The sequence below is a fragment of the Loxodonta africana genome, chromosome 16 (genome assembly GCF_030014295.1).
Source record: "Loxodonta africana isolate mLoxAfr1 chromosome 16, mLoxAfr1.hap2, whole genome shotgun sequence".
NCBI lineage: Eukaryota > Metazoa > Chordata > Mammalia > Proboscidea > Elephantidae > Loxodonta > Loxodonta africana.
In genome coordinates, this window is record NC_087357.1 from 69,992,857 (window position 1) to 70,020,849 (window position 27,993).

The 27,993-nt window shown below is 54.0% G+C and overlaps 2 protein-coding genes across 16 annotated transcripts in view; one reads left to right on the forward strand and one right to left on the reverse strand.

The window, feature by feature from the left end:
• CDH23 (cadherin related 23) overlaps positions 1–27,993 on the forward strand; it is a 524,046-nt gene that overhangs the window by 449,675 nt on the left and 46,378 nt on the right. The gene's annotated exons all lie outside the window — the stretch shown is intronic.
• Positions 429–27,584, reverse strand: VSIR (V-set immunoregulatory receptor). 3 transcript variants are annotated; one of them, XM_064269693.1, is made up of 7 exons: positions 27,394–27,584; positions 14,700–15,128; positions 13,771–13,827; positions 7,479–7,586; positions 4,081–4,108; positions 2,528–2,721; positions 429–1,739 (listed from the first exon to the last, which is right to left on the reverse strand). In XM_064269693.1, the coding sequence occupies exons 1-7, from the start codon at positions 27,467–27,469 to the stop codon at positions 1,702–1,704; spliced, it is 930 nt and encodes a 309-aa protein (XP_064125763.1). In that variant the 5' UTR covers positions 27,470–27,584; the 3' UTR covers positions 429–1,701. The 3 variants fall into 3 exon arrangements, with proteins under 3 accessions (XP_064125763.1, XP_064125762.1, XP_064125764.1); XM_064269692.1 differs by lacking the exon at positions 27,394–27,584 and adding an exon at positions 16,842–16,980; XM_064269694.1 differs by lacking the exons at positions 7,479–7,586; positions 27,394–27,584 and adding an exon at positions 16,842–16,984.

Here is a 27,993-nt window from a genome sequence, read left to right on the forward strand (position 1 = left end):
CCTCAGGCCTGACAAGTGGGCTGGGTAACAGCTAAGTGGCTCACTGCTGCCCCAGAGCCTAAAAAACAAAACCAAACCCATTGCTGTCAAGTCAATTTCAACTCGCAGCCACACTACAGGACAGAATAAAACCGCCCCATCCTAAAAAAAAAAAACATCCTAGGCCTAACATTTTTCCTAGAGGTGATTGGGTGGACTTCTCCCTGCCTGCTGGTCCTGAAGTCCTGGCTCTCTACTCCCAGGCCCAGCTCAGCAGAGGCAGCAAAGGCTGCTGGAAGACAAAGGCCCAAGAGAAACTGCTCCCTCAGAAGTCCCGAGTCTCCTGCCCCACTCGAGGGAGATTTACCCAACTCCGACTTGCCCCCCACCCCCTCTTGGGCACTGCCTTCCCTGTTTTTACCCCAGAGTGTAAAGACACCCTACACCTCTCCCGTGCTTTAAAGTCCTTTAATCGCAGTTCTACAAAGGGCTCCCCTTGTGTGCGTGTGTAAAAACAGATCTAGGTCATGCCCTGAAGCAGAGATGGGAGCAGAGAGTCCAGAGTGAACAAACCCTTCTATGTACACAGTGCAGGCACCTCCTCCTCCCAGCCCACCACGTCTCTGTGAGGGGAAGACTCGGCACAGATTGTGTGGAACAGAAGACCCAGGCCGGGAGAGGGGGCAAGGAGGTTTCCCAAGGCTAAAGGCACTTCAGTAGCACAGTGGGGATTTCAACTCATCCTTCTTACAATCCATTGACAGACTCACCATATGTCCCCATTTGCACCTGTTACCCCAGTGTAGTTTTTGATAGCACCTCCTTTTCACGCTCAAAAGTGTCCCAGTTTGGACAATGCATCATGTGGTCACCTTTCTACTGACCATGCTGACTGGTGGGGGTAGGAGGTGGGGTGGCCGGAGATGGAGCCCCTCCTCTCACTTTCCCAGCAGGCCCCGCCCACTCCCGCCCCCATCTGCGGTGGATGGTGCAACCCTGGCCTCGCATTGCCCAAGACGCCAGTTGGCTCACAGTAGCACCAGTGCCCCGGTGTGTACTTCCTGTTTTGGGGTCTCTGGCCACTGAACTCTAGAGACCAGAATGCAGGCAGTAGGAGCCCCACATTTGCTTAACTTGCTGCCAGTTCCTCAGAGAGGTTGTTGGTAGGAAGCATGGGGAAGGCTCCAATGACTAGGCAGGCCAGCCCAGCCCCCAGGCCCCCATGGGTGCCAAAAATTAGTCTCCCAGATAAACAGCCTCAGCCAAAATCAGAAAGCCAGGTGGACCACAGTAGGGAGGGGTCTCTCTGCATCTTGTCCTGTGTCTTATGCCTAGGAGGGGTGGCAGTGGCGGTCTGCCTGGTGCCCATGTGGTCCCATTGATGCTGCCAGGTCCCATGGCTCATGTCCTGGGAAGAGAGGCTGCTGCAGGGCTGGAAATTGTAGGGCCTCTTAGGATGCGGGTCATCTGGAATCTGTTCCTGGTTAATTTCAGGTCTCTGGAGTGGGATTCCAGCATCCCAACATCCTTGGGACAGGGCTGAGCGATCCAGCGTTTTCTTTCTTCCTCCACGTAGCATCCAGTGGGTTGAGGGTCTAGGCTCAGAGCAGCAGAGAGAAAACCAGGGCCCAGGCCAGGGAGGCTGACTTCTCCGAGGGCCAGCCCTGGCTCAGATGCACCTGCCCCAGTCTCAGCCACAACTGCCACTGGCTCCCAGCTGGTCTAGACGGCCTCAAAGTTTGGGGAGTCAGGGACAGGCTCTGCAAAAGAAAGAAGCTGAGTGAATGGGGGCTCCTCTGTCCCTCACCCCCCAGCGCCACACCATGAGGCTCTCACAGCCTGGCACATGGCCTGGCATATAGTAAAACCAGTTGCCATGGAGTTAATTCTGACTCATGGTGACCCCATGAGGCTGGAGTAGACCTGTGCTCCGTGGGGTTTTCAATGGCTGATTGTTCAGAGTAGATCACCAGCCCTTTTTTCTGAGGCACCCCTGGGTAGTCTCACACCTCCAACCTTTTGGTTAGTCACTGAGCACATCCATTTGCACCACTCATTCCAGCATAGAGTAACCATGCAATGAATGTTAGCTATCATTATTGTCATTATTATAATTACATTATTTATCATTAGGAGATACTGTTCTCCAAGAAAGTTTCCACTGGGGCTCCTGCTTACTGATAAAAATCTAGAATGATTAAAGATTGTCAGACCTGAAACCAAGGGAGAGACACAGCGGGAATCCTTGCCAAAAACCATAAGTCATCATATGTCAGGCACCGACTCTGTGCCGTGTTTCAGGCACAGTTGTGGTCTCACAACACCCCGTGAGATACGTGCTATGATTATCTCCACTTTACAGATGAGGAAAATGAGAGGTCAGGTCACTTGCCCAAGGCCCAGAGCTAGTAAGTGGGACCGGCAGTGTTTGTATCAAAGACAGGCTGATTCTGAGGTCCTTGCTCTTCTTCCTGTATCACAGGCAGGCCCACAGGCAGGGCACGGGGGGCCCAAGGTCATGGTGCCAGAAGGGTCAGGAAGCACTCACCCAGAGATGGGAAGAAGACGTCCCCGGGCCCCGGAGGAGACAGAGGCGTGTTGGGCTCGGAGAGCAGGTGCCGCCCCGACTCAGAGGGCTGCCGCTGTGCCATGTAGGACAAGGGGGGCCTGGGCTTGGCCTCCAGCATCCCCTGGGCAGGCGGAGAGGTCTCAAAGCCTGGGTTTTCAATTCCTTGTATGTTGCTGCCAGAGAATCGGAATTGAAGGTCATTTGTGCTGCCTGAGGTACGGGCTTTACCCAGGCTCCCTGACCCCCCAGCCCAACCCACTTCTCTCCCCTCCCTTCCCCTCACCTGCCTTCCCAACCACAGGCCACAGCAGCCTCTCCCCGCAAGAAGGGCCAGAAAGAAAAGGCTGTGGGCTGCACTCTGCCACCTACCCTGAGCTGAGGGAAGCAGGGCAGCCATTAGAACCGACCCCAGCCCCACCCTGTGGTCTGACCATGAGCCCTGGGCCAGCCAGCAAGCCCAGGGACAGAGGACATCCGGGACACCAGCCTCAGGACTTGGGGGACAAGTTTTCCTGTGGTCAGCAGAGCTAACAGCATTACGATTGAACATCCCCAAAGCTTGTCTTGAGATGGGTGAGGGGTTAGCAGTGGGACAACCTCAGAAGCTCCCTCCAACTCAGATTCTAGCAGGATTGCTAGTAGGACTTCCTTTGACTTGTCCTAAAAATCACCTCTCTCAAACACCCACAAGAAGCTCTGGGTTGGTGTTGCAGGTACTGGGGCTGAGTCCCTGAGTGGGGCTCATTCCCTGAGCACACCCTTTGTGCCAGGCCCCATGCCAGCCTTGTGCCCAGAGTACAGGAATGCACACCCTCCTAGCCGCTGTGCTCTGAGCTGCTGCACATTCTGGACCCTTTCAGCCTCTGCCCTTGTCGCCTGCAAGGCCTGGCGGTTTCTCCATGGAGGGCCCTGCTGGGAGAAGCCACCACTCCGGGTGTTTGGTTGGACTGGGCCCACGCCTCCTTTGCATGCCCTGTTTTCAGTGTCTGCCCAGCTCAGCTGCTTCCTCACTCTCCCCTGCCCTGGCCAGGCTGACCCCTGAGGCCCAAAGGTGGGTGCATGGCCCTTTGGAGTGTGACAGGGAGAACAGCCAGGCCAGCACAGGTGTGTGGGCCTCAGGGGCAGATGGCAGCTGCTCTTCTGACCAGCTGTGGTAAATGGTTAAATAGGGACGCGCTCTGCTACACAGAAATATCTGCCCTCTGACAGCTGGGGCCAGGCACAGGGAAGCCCAGGGAGGTCTCCCACTCCTGACATCTGTGTCCTGAGCCCCTTCATGATACAACCAGTTAGGAGGGACAAGATGGGGAAGGATACTGGTGGGGGCTTGAGGGAAGAGTAAGTCTGTCATTGGCAAAAGTTACCCTCCCCTTCCTCATCAACTCCAGCCACAGCCTGGGTGTAGGTGTTGCCCTATGGGCCACAGCCCAGGGAGGGGCAAGAGAAGGGAGACCCTGTCAAGCTGTGAGTCGGGGTGGGGGGTGGGAAGTAGCTGTGGAAAGTTTTCTCCGAAGGGTCTCCACAGGCCTTACTTGTCCATCCGCACTAGCTCCTGGGCACCTAGAGACAGACAGACAGAGGATTCCGTTACAGAAGGGAAGGTTTTCCCACAGCATCCCCACCCCTGCTGACAGATGGCCCTGGGGAACTGGAGCGGGCCCGGACAGGACCATGCTCAGGCTGGGGTTCCCTTTCTGTTCACCCGGGAGGGAGGCTAGACCGCAGTGCTCTGTGCTCTGTGTGTTTATCCAGCAGGTGGAGGGGTGGCCTGTTTTGACCGTTGACAAAAGAAACTCGTCCGCACATTACAAGTATGCGAGACCACATCTGCCACCAGGAACCCAAAAGCAGCCAGGGGTTTCTCCTACAGCTTGACTTGGTCAGTGTTCGACTTGTGGAATTTAAACAGAAGGCCTGCTCCTGGATTTGCTCTCGTTTCCTCTTTGGACACTTGCCAAGTTCTGGTCTTTAACTATGATTTACAGGGTGGAAATGTTGCAAGGTCATTTCCTAATTAGAGGGTTCCTAGTCCACTCTGTCTCTTCATGTTGCCTAATAGGGTGGCTTTAGAAGGGCAGGAGGTGACATTTCTCAAGGGAACCTTAGGGGTCTGCATACTCCATCACTTCTCAGACATTCCATCCACTTTCTGCTCCTCATCCAAGCTGCTGCTGCCCTGTCCAACTCTTGGGGCTCCCCACCCCCAAACTGGCCGCCACCTGGGATGCAGTAGCCCCAGCTTCCCTCTTTCTCACAGCTCCACATAAACTCCCACAGATCCTCATCCTGTTAAAGGCTTCACCCCCGATTACTGGGGGGGGACAGATGGTGGAGGAGGAGCAGAGCAGGAACATACACGAGGAAGTTACACAAAGGTTCCGGAAATCTCGAATCATGGCAACTCCTACGTGTCAGGCCTCATGCCTCTCCACCAGCCTTTGGGGTGAGGCTTGCTGGTCCCATTGTAGGGCTAAGGAAACGTTAAGAATCCATATCCATCAGCCACCTTGTCACCAAACTGCCTCCCTGAGTGCTCACAGCCCTCTTTTTCCTCTTTTATTTTTTTTGGGGGGGCGGGGGGAACTCAAAAATATTTTTACTAGAAGATCAATCACTGACAACTTTTTCTCACTACAGACATTAAATCTGGGATAAGGGCCCACTGAGCAGCTGCCCATCACAGAAAGGGGGTTATTTAGAGTTTTGGAATATGTGCTCAACATGGGCCACAGCGTTTCCCTCACTGGTCACGGTACCCCTCTTTCAGTTCAGTTTATCAGTGTCCCCCTGTTTTTCCTGGGACATATAAGGACCCTCCTAGGAAGCCCCCAAGGAGTCAGCATTTAGACGGGAGTGTCACAGAGAGGAGGAGGGGGACTGAGAACTACCACAGGCACCTCATGTCCTCAGGACACCCCCACAGTGTCTGGCCTGGGGCTGCCCCTCTCTGATCTTCTTTCCTTGGCTACCAGCAGCCTCCCCTGAGGAGAAACCTTGGTGTCCTTCTGCCTCCATCCCTTCCCCACCCCAGAGAGGCCTCAGCTGGGACATGGGGAGAGCCTTAGGGCCACAATGGCGACCTTGTGAGGAAAGCTGGGAGGTAACAAAGGCAGGCACACCCACCACACACACACACACACACACACGCGTGCGCGCCATGTCCCCTCGACTTGTTTGTTTTCCTAGTTCCTGTTCCCTGTTCTGCTCAAATGGCGGAGACAGCCTGTGGTCTGGAGTAGGGGACCAGAAAGTACCTCTTTATCTGGAAAATGCTGAGCCTAGCTGAGCACTGTCACCCTCCTCACACCTTCCCTCCTCACACCTTCCCTCCTCCACGGAAATGTTACGGCAGGAGCCAGCGGTGCCATTTCTCTGCCTTGTGGAGCCCTGGGCTCCTCTTTTTGTTCCAACTCCTTTACCTACCCCTACCCCGACCTGCTCCTACAGGTAGGCTGAGGTGGATTTTGTGAGAGGAATACAGGCATCCTGAGAGTAAGGGCCCCAGGAGAGAGCCACAGGAAATCAGGTGTGAGCCAAAAGCCACACAGTGACAGAGCAGGCTTCCCACAGTTACCTTCTGGAGCCAGGCTGAGGGGAATAGGCCAGAGAGGGTGGGCAAGGACGAAGGACAGGGGACTGACTGCCTTCCCTCCTGCTCATAGGCCTCATGAGGGAGGAGAGGGCAGGGCAGGGCAAAGGTGAAAGATGTTTGTAGCTGTGACTGGAAGCCTGGCCCCACCACTTATCCCATGTGCATTTCCTTAGGCAAGTTAGTTAACCTCTCTGTGCCTCAGTTTACTCATCTGTAAAATGGGAATAATAGTAATACCAAACTCTTAGAGTTGTTATATGGAATAATCAAGAGAATGTATATAACAAGCTTGGCATAGTGCCTGGCACAGCAACCCCATCAGTTAGGAATTATTGGCTATGATGATCATGTTGCTACCATGTGCTGTCAAGTCTATTTCAACTCATAGTGACCCCATGTGATACAGCAGAACTGCCCATAGGGTTTTCTAGGCTGTAATCTTTATAGGAGCAGGTCACCAGGTCTTCTTCCCCTGGAGCTACTAGGTGGGTTCGAATCTTTCAGTTAGCAGCCGAGCGCTTAACCATTGCACTACCAGGGCTCCTAATGATGGTCATGTTATGAGCATTTTTATTAAATGGTGGGATTATATTTTCTGGAAAAAGTGTGAGTTGAAAGCTGTGTTTGAGTGCCAGCTCTGCCATTTGCTAAGTTATATAATATTTGGTTAGTTATTTAACCCTGCTGATTCCTGGTGGTGCAGTGGTTAAGAGCTCAGGCTGCTAACCAAAAGGTCTGCAGTTTGAGTCTACCAGCTGATCCTTAGAAACCCTATGAGACAGTTCCAGTGTGTCGTATAGGGTCGCTGCGAATCAGAATCGACCTGACGGCATTGGGTTTGGGTTTTTTTTTTCTTTCCGGATCTTCTACTCTGTAAAAGAAAAGGTTGATCTGAGTTATCTCTGAGGTCATTCCTGGCTCTGACACTCCACAGGTTTCTGTCTTGATGATTGCTACACTAATGACAGAACAAGTCTACTCACACATCAAAGCAGGTCCCCAAAGGATCTCAGAGAGGCAGCATTTTCATAAGCCAATTTGAGCTGCTCCATATTCTCATTCACTCATTCAACAGATATTTCTTGAGTGCCAAGCCAGCACAGCCTGGGAGCCACAGGGGCTGGTGGGTGCACAAGCCCCGGAAATGGCATGTCTGGGTCCCCTCCTCACTCTCTCACTGAGCCCAGCTCCTTGCAGGGACTGCAGCAGCTCCCGTCTCTGGAACAGAGATGGCATTGTGCCCGCCTCTGGCCTTTGCTAATCGCAGGGGCTGACCGGGGGCTGAGGCAGGTCACTCGCGCCTCCCACCCACCCCCCAGGTGGGGCAGGGATACTCACGGCGGTTGGAGGCCGCCTGCCTCTGCTTATAGACCAAGAGCAGGATGAGGGGGAGGCACAAGATGCCCACGATGCAGGCGCCCGTGGCTAGGGCTGCGGCCGTGATGTCTGAAAGGGCAGAGGCAACCAAAGTGAGGGCCTGGTTCCAACCTGAGGGGAAACTGAGGCCCAGGGAGGGAAGGCGGGCAGCAGTGAAGACCCACCTTTATCCAGCCCCTCAGTGACCTGTAGAAGCACTGGTGCCTCTACTGAGAGGCAGGAAAGATCTGAAGAACCCTTTCCAAGAGAGAGCTCCACGCCTCCTCCCCAGGTGGGCCCAGAGCACATAGAAACTGTGTGCTTACAGCTGAGGCAGCTCCAAAGAAGAGAGAACCAAGCACTCATACCACCCCACAGGGCGCAACTTTACCCCCTTGGGCTGCAGGTGGTTCCCTGAAAAGGGGAAGCAGGCCCTTCATAAACCCCAGGCACAGAGTTCAAGGTCAAAAGGAGCCTCTGGAAGCTCCACTTCTTGATCATGTGCGCGCACACGCACACACACAAATCACAAGAAAAATTACTTGTGGGATCCTTGCCTAACACTTCTAAATTTTAAACTTTTTAAATTACAAAAATAAAAGTCCATGTTAAAAAAAAAGTCCACAAGGATCCTCCACCCTCCACTGAGGCTCCGTCCAAAGAGATAATCACAGTTAGCAGGTTCTTGTGCCTCCATCTAGATGTGGTCTTGTATATACAGTGCATATAGGATCATACAACAAGTGTTTTTCCCACTTCATATAGTGGGGACATCAGCACCCAGGCTACTTCATTCTGTCTTGGACTTTATCATATAAAAAAGCCAACCCAAAATTTACTGAAACAGTGCTATATTGGTAGACGTTTAGGTTACTTCCATTTCACGACACAGCTCGTAATTCAGTGGTGACCCTCTGTGCGTGTATCTTTGCTCACTTGAGCAGGTACGAAAATTGATAATAAGCTGTCATCAAGTCAGCCCTAACTCGTGGCGACCCCATGTGTGTCAGAGTAGAACTGTGCTCCACAGGGTTTTCAATGTCTGGTTTTTCTGAAGTAGATCCCCAGGCCTTTCTTCCAAGTCTCTGCTGAGTAGACTTGAACCTCCAACCTTTCAGTTAGCAGAGAGTGCATTACCACCACCCAGGTACTCCTGGGCAGGTTACACGTGTATGCGGGTGCCTAGCAGTGCAAGTGCTGAGCCTAAGAGTATGGGCATTTTCTTTTAGGCGATTGCTAAATCACCCTACAAAAAAGGTAGTACTACTTTACCATCCCACCAACAGCTTGGGGAGGCTCGATTTATTTTAGTCCATCTGCTGACTCCAGGGGTTTCGCTGGGAACAGAAATGCCCACGGAACCACAACCGGCATAAACCCATTTCCTTCCCAATTTCAGCCCTTCCCTCGGCCAAAAAGTGAGCGGGGATACCTTGTCACAATGTCAAGCCCTCCTCGGAGAGCTTTGGGAAGTTGGAAGGGATGTTGCCGCTGCACTATTTATGGGAGAATAAAGGCTGCTTTGATTTTATTGCACTGCTCCATCACTTGATGGTGTAAACAGGCTTTCAGGGGTTTGTTCACACCCACTGCCGAAGAGAACAAACTGTTTTCAGGCCCTTTAGAAGTCCTGGATGGTACAGGAACAGTTGCTAGGCTAATTACAAAGCGAGTGCGTCTCCGCATTAGATCAGGCTCCCGTAGACCTAGCAAAGCTGCATTCTGACGTGAAAGATTGAAAGTAAAAAAAAAGAATTCTACAGTTCAGACGTCTTGAATTTCTGAACCGCATCAAAGGACCTTATTGTGGGCAGTGTCTCAGAAGCTGGTTGCAAAGTGCTCTTTTCTAGTCGTCAAAGCAAGTCTCCTCCAGGCTGCTACTAAGCAACATTTTGTAAGGTTTGTCAGGTGCTCACTAATCCTGCCCCCTATCTGCTTTGGGACTTTGGGGGGCTCCGCCCCAGCTCCCTGCCTGACTCCCTCCCTCCTGGCCACACTAGGGATCCAGACTTGTTTTCCTTTGGAGAGCCTGAGGTGCCTTTACACCCTGGGTGGAGAACTGTGGCTGGGGCAGGGGTTTGGGGCCAGTTCTTGTGGGCCCAGCTGCCCTCTGAAGCCGGGGGCTCCTCTGTAGCATCCCCCCGCCTCCACCTGCCATATGACCAATGCCTGGGCTCTGTCCCTGAAGAGGAGAGAGCTTAGCAGCCATCCCGAGACCAGCTTATGCTGGGAAGATGATCAGGTGCTGGCAGAGGCACCTGCCAGGCCAGCTCAAAGGAGTGTCCCAGGTCCTTATACATCAGGATGAGATGGCGGGCAGGGGGCGGCGGTGCAGCCTGCTCAGTGGGCCTCTGTCCAGGGCCTGCCACATATCCCCTGGGTATATGCAGAGGAAGGTTGAGCCGCCTGGTTCCCCAGAGAGGGGCTGGATCAAAGCAAACCACACATCCTGCCATGGCGGTGGAGGGGGTGCTTATGGGGAGATGGGCTGCCTGGTCCCCTCCACTGGGCTAAGGGCAAAACCGCAGCCTGTTGGCAATGTGGAAACTGCTTGGGCACCAACTTCCCTGGTCTCCCACCCCTTCTTACCCACTCCCACCCACCCGCAGGCGGACTTGAGCTTTCAAATTATTCCACAGACCAGCTATCCTCCCACCACCCATTAGAGACTTGTGATGAAGTTAGGGAAGGAAACACAAAGAGTTTCCTGGCCGGAAGCATTAGCTGAGCAGGTACCAAGGCTGGCTGAGGAGCACTGTCTTCGAGCCAGCAGGGATTGGGATCTTTCCAAAGGCGAAGAGCAGTGGAGATGGTGCCCAGCTGCAGGCCCCAAGGCCCACTAAGCACTTAATGGGCAAATGTTTCTAAAGCCGCTAGAAAACAGGACAAGTGTCTACCGTCTGCTGCCATCTCCTCGACACCCTGGCTTGGCACAGAGGCACGGATGAGCTGACTTGGGAAGCCAGGCTAGAATTCTGCATCCAAATTAATAACAGCCAACACTTACACAGGCATGGTTGTGAGCACTTTACATATTGTAATTGGGTGTGATCAAGTCATTTAGACTCATACAGACCCCACGTGACAGAGCAGAACTGCCCCATAGGGTTTTCTAGGCTGTAATCTTCACGGGAGCAGATCGCCAGGTCTTTCTCCCACGGAGCCCTGGATGGGTTCGAACCACCAGCCTTTCTGTTAACAGCCAAGTAACTGTTGTGCCACCAGGGCTCCTACTTTACAGATAGTATACAGTACCTCATTTTAGCCTTGTAACAACCCTGGAAAGTAGGTACTATTGTAATCATCATCTCCATTTTACAGATGAGAAAATCAAGGCACAGAGAGGTTAGGTAAGTTGGCTGATTCCAAGGCCTGTGCTCTTAACCACTTCACCACACTGTCTTTCACTGGAATGGACTCAGGTTGCAAACATGTCCCACACAGAACCTAGTTTTTTGGATTTTTATTTTTTTAGCCAACATTTTAAAACTGAGGGAGCTCACATAAAATCTGTTCTCTGGCTTTGCTTAAAAATTTTGTGGCTCCGGCAACCTGGGCCCCCATCTGGAGGGGCAGCAGTTGGAACTGCCCTGCAGTCTCCACCCTTCCCTACTATCTTACTCACCAGCTCCCTGGCCCCAGGGCATTTGAGTTTTTGATGCCTGACCCAAACCAAACCAAGCCTGTTGCCATCGAGTTGATTCCGACTCATAGCGACCCTATAGGACAGAGTAGAAATGCCCCATAGGGTTTCCAAGGAGCAGCTGGTAGGTTCAAACTGCCAGCGTTTTGGTTAGCAGCTGAGCTCTTAACCACTGCTCACCAGGGCTCCATTCCTGACCCAGCCCCTTAGATAACACTGATCGCCTCCCTGGTAGAAGAAAAACGACACATGTTCCCATTTCTCGATGGGGAAACGGTACCCAGGGAGTGGAAATGCTGTCCTAAAGCCCCCCTCCCCACCCAGCCCAGTACATCAGGTTTCTTCCTATCAGGAACCACATGCCCTCAGTGGCAGGACTGCTAATTTTCAGATTCAGGTTCCCAGAACTAAGAGTTTGGGGAGGGAATACAGAGGTCATCAAAGCCATCCCCCTGCCCTCAACAGCTGGGATGGAAGCAAACATGTACCTTTAGCCCTCTAAGTGCTGATTCACTCAGGACAGCACCTTGGAACACGGAGGTGGGGCCAGAGTGAGGTTTCACACCCCGCGAATTGGAGAGGAACAAAAACATCAAAAACTGAGAGTGGAGGTGCCCAGCACAGGAAATCTGACCCAGTCTAGCACTCAAGTTCAAGGTTTCTGCCTGACCTCAGGGCTTTTATCAGCCTGACCCCTGGGATTTCCGGGGCAATTTCTTTTCCCTGAATTCCTGCAGCTGCTTCTCTAGATCAAGAAAAAAAAAACAAGCAAATCTCTGCTCTCTGTCCCTGTGCACCTGGTTTCTCCAGCATCATCTGCTCTGGCATCTCTCGTCTCTGCCCTCCCAAGGATGAATTTTCAAAAAGTCACGTTGACAGAGGCGAAGGCAGCCCAGTGCTCAGGCAGGGTTCGCAAACTCAGTTAGGCCTTCTGCTGTCTTCTCTTGACTCTGGGTCTGAGAGACCAGTAGCAAGTCACTTCACCTGGCTGGACCTGTTTCCCCATCTGTGAAGTAGGGATGGTAGCAGAGGTGCTATCTCTAAGGGCCTTGCAGCTCTGCAAGGGTTAATGGAGGAAGAAGTGGGACTGGGGGATTGCACAGAGTGGAAGGAGCAATGGGGAAGTAAACATGTGTGTGCCTGGCCAGGTGTGAGTCACCCTGCTCTGTACACAGGCCGGCATGTGCGTGCATGCACGGTCGTGAGGACTGCTATGTGGGAAGGAAGAGGCCCGTTTGGAGGGCGTCTCTCTGCCAGCACCAGGGAGGCGCCATGGAGGAAATGAGGACAATGGTAGCTTGGTGCTGCAGGGACATGTGAGCTCTGCGGTGTGCAGGGAGAGGGGCTTGAGCCAAAGAGTTTCTTGGTCCCATGTGAGTCTGGCTCACACCAAAATGTGTGTTCTAATTTCACTCCTAGCTAGTTTGTTTGTTGGTTTGGAAAAAAGGATAGTTTGAATAAAAGGTCACCGTGTCCTTTAAATTGGGTCCGCCTGGAGTGGGAGCTGCATTGTAGCTGTTCCCGTCACTGGTTTAGGTCTTTGTGCATGTCCTCCTGGAGGGAGGGCCTGTGCACACGCTGGTCTACGCCAGGTGCCCAGTGAGCGCTGCCTGGGTGGAAGGATGAAGAAGCCCAGAGCCTCTCCTCTCAGAAGGGTGGGCGTCCCTAAAATGTCTCCCCCTTGCCCACTATCTCCAAGCTGCTGGGCATTCTCACCTGATTCTGAGGCCCTTACAGCAGTGCCCCCTCCCCTACAGGGTATCTCTCTGGGCAAACACCAGGGGGCTCACTGCCACCAGCTGCACTGTGTTTCCAGTCTCCTCCCCCAGACCAATGACTGTGGGAAGAAGGTGAGGTGGGCACAGCTAGGCAGGCCTGGAGCCCAGTCCCAGCTGTGCCTGTCCTTGCTGGCTCTGTGAATTTGGGCAGGTCATGTCACCTCCCTGAGCCTCACTTTCCAGGTATGTAAAGTGAAGATGATAATGCCCACTTCCTAGGGTTCTGTAGGAATTAACTGAGATACTAATACTTAAAGGACCTAGCACACTGCCCGGCACGTAGTGGCACACAGTAGGAGCTCAAGGAAAGGTAGCTCTATTTCCTTTCTGGAGTCTCTCCCTCCTCCCCACCCCCCACCCCCAAAGAACCAGGGAATTCTAAGTGATGGAATCCTAAACCAAGAAGGACCTGCCCTCCCTCCCCCCCCCCCCGCCAGCCCTCCAACCTCCTCTTGTCACAGAGGGCTGGTGAGCAGGGGTAGCACTCACTGACAACAAGCTCAGTAGCCTGTGGCATCTAGTACCTGTCACGGGGGCACCTTCCAGAGCCAAGGACTATTGTCAGTGTGCCTCCCCACGCAGGGAGTCAGGAGCAGGGACTGCCTGAGTTGGGGTCTCAGCCCTCTTCCCCTCTCCAGGAGTCAGCTCCTCAGTCTGAGGGCCCTGGAAGGGGGAGTGGGTTTCTAGAGGCTATAGCACAACGGCTTAGGTGAAGGAGGAGGCAAAAGGGGCAGCAGTAAGGGAGGAGTAACAGGGGCTCCATGGGCCAGGGGTGATGAGGCCAGGGTTCAGATGGGGTCTGGGTCCAGGATGAGAACAGAGAACTGAGAAGGGCAGGAACGCAGATGCTTACTTTCACTCTCCTGGGGGGAGGGTGGGTATGCAATGCACTTGGATGACGCTTCTGTGCCTGTGGGAGCAAAGAGAAGGGTCGTTAGACTGGTGTCAAGGCCGGGGGCCAGGGAAGCTTTCCAGGTCACAAGTGCCCCTTCCAGTCACAGGCGCTCATATTATGGCCCAGCTGGAACCTGCACACGTGTGCAGGCATGCACACACACATCCACACTCACACACACACATCCACATATGTATACATATACACACACGTATATGCACACATACACACACATTCAAATACACATACACTCGTACACACACTCATGTACACACACACACACACACAGGCACATACTCTCCACACACCCGGGCATCCTCTGCCCATTCTCATGCCACCCCCAGGGGCTCGTGGATACCTGCTGCCGCCCACAGCTCTCTCCAGCCCACAGCCCCTTATACTCTCACCTGAAGAGGTGCATGTACCTGTTCCCCACCCACCGTCCAGCCTTTCACCACCTCACACCCCAGGTCACTGGGCATATAATGACCGTGGCCACAGTGTTGCCAGGAGCAGAATCTCGCTCCCAGCCCAGGTTCACATATCCTCCCCCATCAAAGTCTCATGGCAGATGGGAACTCTCTGTACTTTCTGCTCAGTTTTTCCAAAAGCCTAAAACTTCTCTAAAAAATAAAGTCTGTTATTAAGAGCAAAAAGTCCCATTGTCACAAACATCCACATACGCCCTCCCTCCCCATCTAAGAGAGCTAACCCAGTATCACCACCCTCTATCACAGTGTCACACAGGGTCACGTCATCAGCTACCCAGCCTCACACCCGTGTCACAGCACCACAACACACTCTCCCTGAGTCACACTGCCACATACACAGCAGCGGTGTCATTCTCGCCACCTGCCCTTCCAGCCTGCCACCCTCACGGGCCTCACCTGTCTGCACCTGCAGCTCTATGGCCCCGTGGACCCTCTGCTCTGAGTGGTGGTGCCGGATCTCCACCACCAGGCAGCAGTAGAGGCCACTGTCCAATAGCGTCAGGTTGTGCATGGTGATAGAGAAGTTGCCGTGGTGGTCCGAGGTTGACTCCAGCCCGTGGCGCTGGGCCAGGTCCTGGGTGGTGTTGGCGGTCTCATGGGCCCCATGGTGCACGTGCAAGTCCTGGAAGGTGAGGTTGCGGATAGGCCGGCGCTCCGAGCAGGCCTGCACCTCGCCCCGTGAACTGCGGTACCATGTCTTGTAGAAGGTCACGTCGTGTCCCCTGGACGTGGGGCCCAAGAGCCGGCAAGTGAGAGTGACATCCTGCCCCTGGGGGCACACATACAGGGAATACGGTGTGGCGACCTTGAAGGCTGCCACCAGACCTGTTCAGAGAGAAAGAGCTCCATCAACAGACTGAGCCGGCAGCACCAGCACCATTCCCAGTGCCCCCAGAGCTGGAAAGAACCTTTGGGAGCAGGGGCTCCAAAGACGTGGGTTCTAGACCCCCCTCGGCCATTTCCCAGCCGCAGGCTCTGAGCATGTCAGTAGACCTCCCAGCCTTAGCTTCTTCCAGTGTTTTTAAGCCCTGCCCAACTCCATCCCAGGCTGTGGGGAGGGGCCTCCAGAGCTTCCCCAGAGGGCTGGGGCAGGGCCACTCAGGGGAGTGAGAGAAACTCCAGGGCAAGCAGGCCGCAGCCCTACTGAACAGGCCGGGTGTGTGTACCTCCAGGTGGAAGCATACGTCCCGGCTCCAGCTCCCCATCTCAGCCACCCTGCTCTGCACAGGACTGGCCCGGGCACTGCCCAGCCTCCATGCCCAGCACTGTAGGATGGGGAGCAGGAGGCATTTAGGACCAGGAGCTTTTTGCCCTTTGCCACCCTTCTGGGGGCCATCTGCACTTTTTGCCCTTCCCTCTCCTGTGAGTGGACACGTTTTCCCATCCCCTTATTACCCAAAACCCAGTGCCGTTGAGTCGATTCCTACTCATAGTGACCCTACAGGACAAAGTAGAACTGCCCCACAGATTTTCCAAGGAGCGCCTGGCGGATTCGAACTGCCGACCCTTTGGTTAGCAGCCGTAGCACTTAACCACTACACCGCTATTAGTGCACAGTAATGGAGCACCTGCATGTGCAAGGCCTGAGCCTGGTGCTACAGCTCACCTGGATACCTCCTGGTGGGTGCTTACAGCCTAGCTCGGCAGACAAGATCTGCATTCGGGATGAAGTAACCCCACAAGCCATCAGGGCACTCGGAGGAGAGGGGAAGCAGCCTCCTGGGGATAATCAGGGACTTTCTGAAAGAGGGAGGGTCTCTGGGGCTTGATGGACAGATAGGATTTCAGCAAGTGGAGAGGGAGCCCTGGGCAGGATTGTGGAGAACCAGGCAAACCCGAGATGCCTGCTGAACAGGGACGAGGATGCATGGAAGGTCAGCTCATCCCTGCACCTGCCTCCCACCCAGTCTTCTTAGAAACATGTTCTAGTTCATTTTTTTCAATAAGCAAATGAAGCAATCCCTTGATCCTCTTTACCCCACCCCCATCCCCCAGCATTTAACCGTGTGGATCCCCCAAAGCACTGGCCCTGAGAACCGATTACTGGGCTGGAGTCCTAGCTTTTCTATCTAGCTGCGTGAGCCTCAGTTTCCTCATCTGTATGATGAGAAAAATATCAGCTACATGACAGGGTTGCCGAAAGGACTGAATGGCAGACATTCGAGGACGGCAAGGGTTGTTATACGTTAGTGTTTTTTCTCTTTTCATTGGCATCTCAGAGCCACTGTAAGGTCAGCCAGAGAGGGAAGGAGGGTCTGGAAACGTACAGAAACCCAGTGGACATGTCCTCTGCGTCGCCTGGCCAGGGCACCGCCTGGACCTAAAATAACACTGCTTCCTCCTCAGATGCCCCTTCTCTGCTCTGCGGTGCCCGGGACCCTGGCAGCAGGCTGGGACCCACCAGCACAGCCAAAAGCCACCGATCAGGGAGAGGCACCCTGATGTCGCCTTTGGACTTGGACCGGCCTGCCCGGAGTCCGATAGCTGTGACCACTTAAACTCTGAGCCTCACTATAGAATAGAAATGAAAATATCTACCTGATGGAGTTGGGGCAGGATGAGTGATAATTTTCAAAAGGTGGTCTGAAAGTGCTTTGCTCATCGTTGGTGCTTGACACATGGGAGCTAGATAGGTCTCTAATCCATCTCAGCAGCTCAATAAACATTCCCTAGAAATGAAAAGTTGTTCTCCTAGACAGTGGACCAGAAAAGCCAGCGTCAGAGTCTCCCTCACTGAGCTATGAATGACTGGTAACAACTTGGGATCCAGTTCTGAAGTGCTCGTCTATTTAAAGGAGAGTGGTGGGAGGCAGCAAAGCCTTGGCCCCCAAGAGTATGTCTGTAGGGGTGGAGTTTCAGGCCCCAGAAGGTAAGGAAACCAGACACACATCCAAGCCCCTCCTCTCACTCTGCCCAGATGTGAGGGGAGCCACGTTTGGAAGCCCTAGAATCTTGAGAAACCATTGCTAAGGTGGGCAGAGATTTTAAAATGTCTTTGGCAAGATGCTAGACTCCTTTGTCAGCTGAAAACATACCTCTTGCCACTGAGTCAATTCCAACTCCTGGGGACACTATAAGACAGAGTAGAACTGCCCCATAGGGTTTCCAAGGAGCGGCTGGTGGATTCAAACTGCTGACCTTTTGGTTAGCAGCCAAGCTCTTAACCACTGTGCCACCAGGGCTCGGCTCCTAGGTTAATATAATCCCTCTTAAACAACTGCTCGTGCTTATACCTGCTTGTCCTTTTATAAGGCTTGCTCACATTTCTGTTTCCTTTGACAAAGTTGTTAAGTAGCACAAGTGTTAAATGGAAAAACATACCATGCTTTTATTCTAAATTATATCCGAACACCAAAAAAAAGGGGACTTGGATACCTTCAGTTAAAAGCCAAACCAAACCCATTGCCATTGACTTGATTCCAACTCATAACAACCCTTTAGGACAAGAGAACTGCCCCATAGGGTCTCCAAGCCTGTAAACCTTTAGGAAAGCAGGCTATCACAGGTTTCTCCTGTGGAACAGCTGGTGGGTTTAAACGCCCAGCCTTTTGATGAGCAGCTGAGCACTTTAACCACTGTACCACCAGGGCTCCTATAAACAACCTAACAACTGAATAAGGCAGGTACTACTTTTACTCCCATTTCACTGATGAGGAAACTGAGGCACACAGAGGTTAACCCAATGAAGATCACAGAGGAAGGAAGTGCTAGAGCCAGAATTCAAACTCAGGCGCTTAGACGCTACTAAAGGAAAAAGCTCAGAAACTGGCAGCTTACAGTCCACTTCCAGCCTGCACACATTTTATTTGAGCCTCAAGGTATTTAAATTTTTTTTAAGATTACCAACATTTAAAAACTCTGACATCTAACTGTTCTTCGACAGTCAGAAGATAAGACTAAACTGTCTTTCCAACAAGGCAACCATCAGCTGGAGCTGAGTTGCAGCCCCTCCCTTAGAGAGGCATCAGCACTCCAGTTTGCCACAGTCCCCACTGCTCCCTGATGCTCCACTGGTCTGCTTCACTCCCTCACCATAGTTGCTTGGCCCTGTGGACATTTGGGGTGGAACTTTATCGCCCATACCCATCATCCTGGCAGATGTGACCCTCGGGCTCAGGGAGGAGACAACCCACCCAAGACCCCAGCAGGAGCCTAGCAGAGCAAGGACTGAACCAAGTCTCCTCTGACTGCCAACCTATTGCCTGTATTTGGCTGCACCCCTAGCTTTGTCCATGCTAGCCTAGACTTCCCTGACATAGGCCTGTGTGGGATGGGTGTGGCTGCAGAGCTATGGCTGTGCCAGGAAATGGAGGTGTGGAGTAGCTAGGGAAAGGGCTGTCCCCAGGAGCTCCCAGGAAGACCTGAAGCCCACCTGAAGATGGACCCCAGAGCTATCTCTGCCCTGTGCCCGCCCCCCCCACACACATTCCCCAGCAGAAGGCCACATGGCAAGTCCCACCGTTACCAGCTGGCGTCCCGTTTTCCCTTTGCCCAACATGATCATCTGCCCCAGCACAACCCAGGGCCGGGAGCAGGTGCAGAATGCAGCACGGACAGGCCTCGGGGGTCATGAGGAGGGCTGGCTCCACAGACTGGGCTGCAGCTCTGGGGCGGGTGGAAGGAACAGACAGGGTAGGAGTGGAGGCAGGAGCAAGGAGTGCAGCTTAAAGCTGAGCAGGGGTGGGGGCGGCTGACCACTAAGTGGGCAGAGCACGTGGATACAGAGAGGTGTGGATGGGTAGGGCGAGATGTGGGCAAGGTGGGGTTAGTGTGGTGGGTGGAGAAGGTATCATTGTGACAGGGCTTTGGGATGGGGTGAGAGCAAGCAGTGGGCCTCCAGCCGGGCACCAGGGCCCAAGCAATGGTGCTGGAAAGTGAGGGGAGGAAGTCTCACTACTAGAGGCATTTCCTTGAAAACCCACAGGGGGACACAGAGAACCGGGGATCTGGGACAGTAGGAGGGGGACATTGCTCAATACCCAACACCCCACACATACTATCCACCCCAAGGCCCCAGGACCTCTTCTCCTTTTAGAAAAAGGAGAAGCACACTGGGATTCAGGTTTGGGGCTCAGGGAAAAATGCTGAATTCCAAGCTGAAGTACAGGGTCAGACAGGAGTGGGCCAAGGGTCCAAAGGGCTTGGGGGGTGGGGTGGGGAGGCAGAAAACATCCTGTTTATTGTGTCTGAGACTCCAGCTGGGACAAGGCCCTGATCAGCCTGTCCTTGAGAGGACACTCAAGGGCAGTGTTGGGGAAACAGAACACACACACACAGGGCCTGCACACGCCCCACGGGCACCCACACCACCCCTGCTCACGTGCTATGAGGGAATATATACAGCCTGGCTGGGATGATAATTATTTACAGCAGGATGTTGCTTATTGTCGAGAGCAGATTCTTTCAGACACCTGGGTCATTGTCACAGGCCCAGAAGAGAGGACGGGGAGGAAGGCCCCTGGCTCCAGAGTGACCAAGAACATGCAGGACAGGAAAACAACCCCGGCCCTGGGCCTGAGCATGTGCCCAGGTGGGAACCATCCACTCATTGTGTTGCTCTTGGGGCCCCCCCCATCTCTGTCTGCCACTGGGTAAGGAGGCAGGGGGCCCCTCAAAGAAGAGTACTGTGAACCAGGAAAATTCTGGGTCTCATGATTGAAACTCTGGCCTGGGTAGTAAGATCCCTGGGTCCCAGTCCCTCTTAGCTGCACCCTTGCCGTGTGGCCTTGGGCCGGTCCCATTCCTTCTCTGGGCTTCCCTTTCTTCATCTCTACTGGAAAGACTCTCCAAGTTCCTAGGCCCCTTCCAGCTCAGAACTCCTGTGGGCTGGTGGAAGGGTTGTCATTCCTCAGTTGGAGGAAGAGGGCAGGAAATGGGCCACAAAGGTGATCATGGGTGATTGCCACTACTCACTATGTGTGAGGCACTTGCCGAAAGAGGACATTGGTAGCTCAGTGGTAAAATTCTCACCTTACCTGAGGGAGACCCAGGTTCGATTCCTGGCCAGTGCACCTCACGCACAGCTAACACCGTTCTGTCAGCGGAGGCTTGAGTGTTGCTATGATGCTGAACAGGTTTCAGCGGAGCTTCCAGACTAAGATGGACCAGGAAGAAAGGCCTGGTGGCCTACTTCTGAAAATCAACCAGTGAAAGTGCTGTGGAGCACAATGGTTGGATCTCCAGTCGATCACGGGGATGGCGCAGGACCCAACAACATCTCGTTCCATTGTGCATGGGGTCACTGAGTCAGGGCCAACTCAGTGGCAGCTAACAATAAGAGGTGCTTGCTGAGCACTTTAGACTTGTGTCATTTAATTCTCACAGCACCCCCGAAACAGGTATTATCATGCCCATTTTATGGATGAGAAAACAAACTCAGAGAAGTCAAGGGACTTGCCCAAGGCCACACAGCCAGTTTGTGGCTCAGCTGAGATCCACACCTTGGACACCCTAGGACTAGGGACAGGAAGAGTCCCAACCCCTCCAGCAGGTGGGGCTGACACCTCATCCTCAAGCTAGGAGAGGGTGGACTGACCTCTAGTTGACCTCTCCACACAGCCTTTTTGGGCTGCCTCAGACTCAAACTGAAAACATCATTCTTGCATTCCACAAATATTTACGAAGGTCCTAACGTAAGCCAGGCCCAAAGTGGAGAGGCCACGGGGAGGGCTGCTGGAATTTAGGGCCACGCCTTCCACTTTCTGGCCATGGACCCTCAGCCACAGGGGAGGCTGAGCCTCAATAAAGCCTGTGCAGTACAGGGCAAAGAAGTTCTTGCTTGGCATCTTCTCGGGATGCCAGTTTTCGTGACCTTCACTTCTTTCTGCTAAGCAGGCGCCTCTGTGAAACGCTGTGGGCCTGCAGGAGATGGGTGTGTTTGCATGTGTGGTTGTGGGCAGGCCTTTTTTTCCTTGATGGGCCTGCACTTACCCTGCTGTCGCCAAGGCAACGCCCCAGCCTTTGGAGGTGGTTCCCAGCTTGATTAGTCAGCCCTGGGAAGCCCCACCCAAACAGCTGCGCTTTGTCCAGCTGCTAGGAGTTACGAGTAAATAGTTATCAAGGGCCTGTGCCAGAGTCAAAGGGCCTGGTCCTTGTCTTCGCGGGGGTAATAAGCGGACATGGAAGCTGGTCTTCAGCTCCCTGCCAGCCCCCTGTCCCCCAGGATGCTCCAGGGGGTGTAGGGAAGGGCTAGGCTCTGTCTTTGTCAAGATGTGGTGCACAGAGAGAAACAAAGGCAGGGATCAAGCAGGGTTGAATTGGCCAGCGCAAAGCTCCAGGAAGTGCACCCGGGTCAAGGGGCTGAGAGCCTGAAGCCAGCAGGCCCACCTGAGGGGCTCTATGGCCAACAAGGACAAAGGGCATCTCAGATGTGTTTATTGATGCCCACACCCTCAGGAAGTGTCCATTCACATTGGACCAAGGGGGCCGGGAAGGGGAAGCCGGGCTCTATTGGAGGAAGCAGCACTTCCAGCACCTTGGGAATGCATCCATGCATCCAGGGCTGGGGGCTCAGCCAGCATGCCTCCCCAGGGAGGGCCTGGGCAGCTGGCCAGGGGAGATTCTCTGGATGACCCCTTCGCAGACTCCCCCAGGCCCTCCCTGTATGCAGCCCAGCCATCCACCCTCCGGATCCTGTGCTGTGAGGACTTCCCAAGCTTCAGGTTCAAGTCTCCTTCTGAGCCCACCCTCAGTGCAGGAGGCTGGGTGGTGGTAGTGATAGCTGGCAGTTATCTGTGCAGGCATCATTCTAAGCACTTTCACGTGGATTTGTTATTTAATCCTCACACACTATGAGGTAGGTACTATTAGCATCTCCATTTTACAGATGAGGTAGCTGAACCATAGAGAGGTTAACTCGCATAACTACTAAGTGGTGGTGCCCCAATTTGAACCCAGGTAGTCTGGAGTCCCTGGGTGGCACAAACAGTTCAACACTTAGCTACTAACTGAGAGGTTGGCAGTTCAGACCCACCCAGAGATGCCTCAGAAGAAAGGCCTAGTGATCTACTTCCAAAAGGTCACGGCCATGACAAGCCGATGGAGTGCCGTTGTGCTCTGAAACACATGGAGTCACCGTGAGTCAGAATAGACTTGATGGCAACTGGTTTGGTTTGGGTTATTTTTAGTCTGGTTCCTGAGTTCTGGTGCTATTCACTCCCTCTAGAGTCTAGTGGTAGCCAAGGGCTGACTGGAGGTCCCACCTCCTCCTTGTAGATGACAGCTGGACTGGACAGTGCAGATCCAGCTGGCCTGGGCCTTGTCAGTGAAGCTGCTGGCTCCCTGTCCTGTTCCCTCTTCTGCCGTGATTCCTGGGACAGCTGGTTGGCCCCAGCATGGGGAGGACCCGACAGGAGCTGCTGTGTTTATTTGGACGTGAGCTCTGACTGGGAATGTACAGGGCTGAGAGAAACCTAGAGAGGCCCCCTGGTCCCGCCTGGCCTCCAGGCCTGTCAACTCTAAGGATGGGGAGTGCTGCCCTGTCTCCCTTCCCCTGGGAGGGTGGCACCTTCCCTGCACGGCGGTGAATTTGCTGCTGGGGTGATGGAGAAGAGCTGACAACACCTAAAACATAGGAAGTTTTACTTTTCATTTCATAACATTAAATAACATTGAATCACCCAAAAACCAACCTAACCCATGGCCGTTGAGTCGATTCCAACTCATAGCGACCCTATAGGACAGAGTAGAACTGCCCCATATGGTTTCCAAGGAGCGCCTGGTAGATTCGAACTGCTGACCTTTTGGTTAGCAGCCATAGCTCTTAACTACTATGCTACCAGGGTTTCCCATTGAATCACACAGAGGTTATTCCCCTTTCAATTCTGTTTCAGTCCTGATTACATCAAAAAGAAAGTGCCAGTTTGAGGCTAATATGTCTTCAAAACACCTCTGTCACTTGCTAATCTCCTTTTTTTTTTTTTTTTCCTTTGCCACGGACAACAGGTTTCAGGGTCTGAGCCGTCTCCAGACCATAGTTTCCAACTAGAATTTAATCTCCTTATTTGGTTTTCCTATTATGTACTTTTATGATTTTGTTCTATTTATGGCAAGTGATGCTGGCTTTCCATTTATGACAGTGATACGAAGTTCCCCTTTAAAATCTGTTTACTTAAGTAAAAGAGCGAGTAGATTTAAAGTAAATATGATACGCAGCTACTGCAGGAACTGCAAAGGTAACGAGAAAATCCCTGAAGCTCGGGAAACACCTTCATGGAATTACCCTTCAGAAGGGAGTGGTGAGCCTCGTAGAGACTCACCCAACCTGCCCATTGTACAGATGAAAGGGTGTGTATGTTCATGACCCCATATTGAGTGAAGAGCAGAGGCAGGACTTGACCCCAGGTCCCCATGGGAAATAAGACCTGACATAGAAAGGGTAAAGGAACTGGGCTGCTTGGTCAATAGCAGATCAACCTCATTGTTGAGTTATGGATAAGCAAGATGGTGGCCGTTGTCGTTCTCTTAGGGGAGGGTCAGCCAAAGTAAACAGGCTGAATGTAAAGGTCAGATACAAGAAAGATTCCACTGAGATAAGCAAATGCTGGACTAGGTTCCCCTTGAAATTGCAGAGTCCCCAGCTCTGGAGAACTTTAAGAGGAGGACCTACAAGCACCACCATGGACATGGCAGGCTGTAACTGCCTATTAGGTGGGTGGCTGGCCTGAGCCTGGGCACCCTTCAGACCTCTAGGATTCTGAAGAGTCCAGTCCCAGTGAAACCAGTCAACGCCTTCCCATGCCCTCCACACTCAGCAAGGAGCTTAGATGGAGGATTGATGGCACGTAGTTTCCAGAACCAAGAAACAACATAATATTAAACAGCACTCACATGTGCCAGGCACTGTGTTAAGTGATTGTTCATTGATTCCTCACAACAGCCCTCTGAGAAGGGTGCTATCATCTCCCACACTTTAGAGGTGAGAGAACTTGCTCAGAGATGCTAAGAAACTTGCCCAAATACACAGAGAAGTAAATGGCCAGTTTAGGATTTAAACCCAGGTCTGACTGACTCCAGAAGCCAAATTTAAGCAAGAGGCTATACAGGAAGCCCTTGTCACACAGGCGTCACAACTCCAGGTCCTTGGCCTCGATGATCCCACGGAGGCATGCCAGCAGGAAGGCCTTGGGTATGCCAGTGCTGCTGCTGAGGGCCCTCATTATGAAGCCTCATTGCTAATCCTGGGTCACCCTCCCCTGGTGAAGCCCAGCTGCTCCAAGATGAATAGTTGGCCTAAAACCTGGGGCCTCAAGCTCAATATGTCCACCTTGTCAGTGCCTGCTGAAGTGGGTTGGTCCAGGTGGGCAGTAAGGACCCCTCCTTTCCTTCCTTCCTTCCTTCTTTTCCTTGGTACCGAAGACCCCCTCCGCTGCCACCCCCTGCTGCATACTCACAGGGAGGTGGCCTCTTCCCAGCAGTGCACCTCCTGCCTGGGCCACATTCTGATAGAGGACACCAGGCCCCAGCAGGGAACCTTTGTCCCGTTTATGAGGAAATTGAAACAACAACAAGGTGCTCCTGGGGGCAGCCAGCCCAGCTGGGTGAGTGGTTCCCTAGTACTGCTGGCCCCTGGGTGTCTCCTGGCATTGAGAAGATGCCCTCATGCCCGTGGCCTGGCCCCAAGGCTGTTCCTCTCCACCCTAGGGCCTCTGGGCAGTGGGGTATGGATTTCCTAAGACCTGGCCATCTCTTCGTCAGAGGCTTGCGCCACTGGGTTACTCAGCAAGGTCCTACAACCTGGTTTCCCCTGAAGGGGAAGATGCTGCAGGGGGAGGTGCGAGTCTCCCCTCCCTAGCCCCAGTGCACCCTGTGAACTTGAATGTGTTAGCCCCAGAGTTGGAAGCTCTTGGGTCAGCGGTCGGCCTGTGAGGGCAGGCTATAGGTGGTAACTTCTGCAGGCCCTGGAAACGCCTGTAGAGTTAGAAGAGGCTGCACTCCCTTTGGGGTCTAGTGGAGTCCTGGCTCCCTAGGTGCTTCCCTCTGCTCATCTTTGGAGGCATGTTCAGTCTTTCTGGGCTCCTTGAGCAACATACTCATCACTACTATTCTCCCTGCTGCTGGCCCAGCCCCAAGAATTGGAGAACAGCCCTGCACCAGCCACCTCCATCTCAATGCCCCAGACATAAAGGCTTTGACCTTGAGCAATTGGTCATGCCCAGGGATTCCGGCACCTCAGCAGGGATGAGCAGGTCTTCCCTGCTGTTCCGAGGCACTAGGAATCACACAGACTCACAGACCCTCCTGACCATGCCTGTGGCCTGGCTTCCCATCTGTTATCTCCCTCATTGCACACAGCACTAGGTAATAGTAGGGTGAATATACATTAACGTGCCATTACAGCTGAGAATACCGAGTCCCAGAGCAAATCAAAGCTAGGTAAGTTCTCCTGACCCCTTTCAGGAGTCAGGCTACTTCGAGTCAGGAGTTTAGGGATGCTTGGAGCCCTAATTCTCTCCCTGAGCTGGACCCAGGAAGAGATGGCCCTTTGGAGCTCCAGGATCTCCAGGGGATGGAGGTTCCTGGAGAGGTAGATGGTGGGGAAGGGGCAGAAGGGCCTTGAGCTCCTCCTCTCTGGGCCTCTCTGCCACTGGTTGGCTCTCTAAAACTCAGCTTCCCAAATTGGGGCTGCTGAACAGGGAGCAGCCAGCAAGGTGAGGGGTAAAAAAAAACAGAAGGGGCTTCATGGGGTCACTTGGGGGAGGATGGGGCAGAGCAGGTAGCTTGTGGTGGTGGGTGCTGGCATTCCTGCCTGTCACAATCCCCTGCTTTTTCTGGAAGCCATGCCCTGCTGGTGTTGGGACAGCCCCGCCACCCCATATCTCAGGGACGGTTCTCCCTTCCTTAGCTGTCATCTTGGGGGGCATCCAGGCTGGGGTCAGGCAGCTCTAGTCTGCAGGGTGTGGGCTCCTTCCTCCTTATCAGAGGCCCAGGCTAACCTCCAAGTCCCGAGATAATACGAGGCCTACGGGTACCCCAGTTTGTTTCTGAGGTGTCTTCCAGGTTCTCTCGGCCTCCTCCTCTCCCCATTACGCTATGTTCCCCCTCCTCTTCTTTCAACCCACCCATTGGGTCCCTCTGCCAAGCCTACTACCTCCCTCTACCCTCCCTCTGACTCCCTGCATGACTCACACTTTCCCTGGGCCCTCCCCATAAAGTTTGGTCCCACAGGCTGCCTGCCAGCCCCCTCTTCCCTTAAGGTCCAGCCTCTTCAGTTCTGGGTAGGCCAGAGCCAGGGCCAGGCTGTGAGTACCAGGGCCTCTGCCCTGGCCCCCCATGAGCCACCACTGTGTCCTGGCCAGGATACCTCCTGGAGTAGTGACAGTCTGGACTTCAGAAGCAGAAAGTGGTGCTCCCTGTGTGGAGCTTCTGTGTTTGAACTGACAAAACAGGTCAGAGAGATGCCACAAGTTATTCAAGGACCCACAAGGGGCTTGTGGCCACGCTGGAAGTGTCCCACACTGGCTCTAAGCTTCAGCCTCACTAGGGGGCCAGGGAGTCAGCTGACTACTCACTCTTGGCCATCTGACCCTCACAATAGGAACCAGTGGGCAATGATGCCTGTGTCTGGGAGTGGGCCAGTGCCCACCCGGAACAGTCCTTTCTTTGGCTCCCTGTGCCCAGCATGGCTCAGCCAGAAGGGTCACTAGGGCACAGGGCACTGGCTGTCAGTGCCACACGCCGCACACCCTCCAAGATTCCGGAGCCCTGTGAAGGGCCGGGCCAGGAGGTGCCACAGGTATCAAAAGCTGGTCACATTGGCAAGAACACCCTGGGGCGGCCCCCACCATGCCCATGTTCGGCCCTGCAGAAGCTGTCTCTGCCCCAGCTCTCTAGGCAGGGGACGGTGGGACAGGCAGTCCTGGGAGGAGAGCCCTGCCTGCTCTCCGGCAGCTGTCGAAGCTTGCTGCTGTGCCGGCTGCTCAGCCACAGCACTGGCAGAGACGTCCCTGCACCCTGCCAAACGGCCCGAGCAGCGCTCCTTGCCACGCAGTGGGGGTCGCAGCAGGCTCAGGGGCTCCCAGGGCTCCCCCACCCCGACCGCGGCCCCCTCCGGGGCTCTTCTGAGCGCCCAGCGTCCCGCCACCGGCCTTACCTCGCGAGGCAGCCAGGAAGAGAGCGAGGAGCACGGGCCCCCAGCGCCGACCGCCGGCCTCCGTGGGGACGCCCATGTCGCCGTCGGGCGGGCGGAGCGGCGTCTGGCGCAGCCGGCCTGAGCCGCGCGGTGGTCGCGGCAGGGGAACGCCTGGTGCGCGGGGAGCGGGCGGGACGCGGCCGGCCCGGGAAACCTCCCGGCGAGTGAGTGCCGAGCGGCGGGTGCGGAGGGCGGCGGGTGCCGCCGGCTCCGGGGCGCCCCCGGGGGGCCGCGGCCGGCACTGCCTCTCCGAGAGCCCCGCGGGAGGGGCTTCCTGGCGAGCTTGTACCAGATCCCCGCCCTAGAAGGGGGGAAACTGAGGCCCAGACCGGGGAGCCCGCTGGGTGTCCTAGAGAGTCAGCTCCCCTTTCTACACCCTTCCCTTACTTTTGGGAGAGGATTGTTATTGTCCACAGCCTAAGGGATATATCTACATCTAACTTAGTACCATTTTTTAAAAAAAGTTTACAGAGCAAACTAGTTTTTCATTAAACAGTTAATACACATATTGTTTTGTGACATTGGTTGCCAACTCCACATGTCAACACTCTCCCCTTCCTG

Excerpts from the sequence above, each read along its gene's own strand:
- VSIR (XM_064269692.1), bottom strand. The coding sequence starts at position 16,923 with ATGTGTCAAGCACCAACGATGAGCAAAGCACTTTCAGACCACCTTTTG. Across the intron at positions 4,109-7,478 it reads GCAGGCGGCCTCCAACCGCC|GTGCCCAGGAGCTAGTGCGG; the intron begins GTGAGTATCCCT and ends GTCTGTCTCTAG. Across the intron at positions 1,740-2,527 it reads CGTCTTCTTCCCATCTCTGG|AGCCTGTCCCTGACTCCCCA; the intron begins GTGAGTGCTTCC and ends TTTCTTTTGCAG.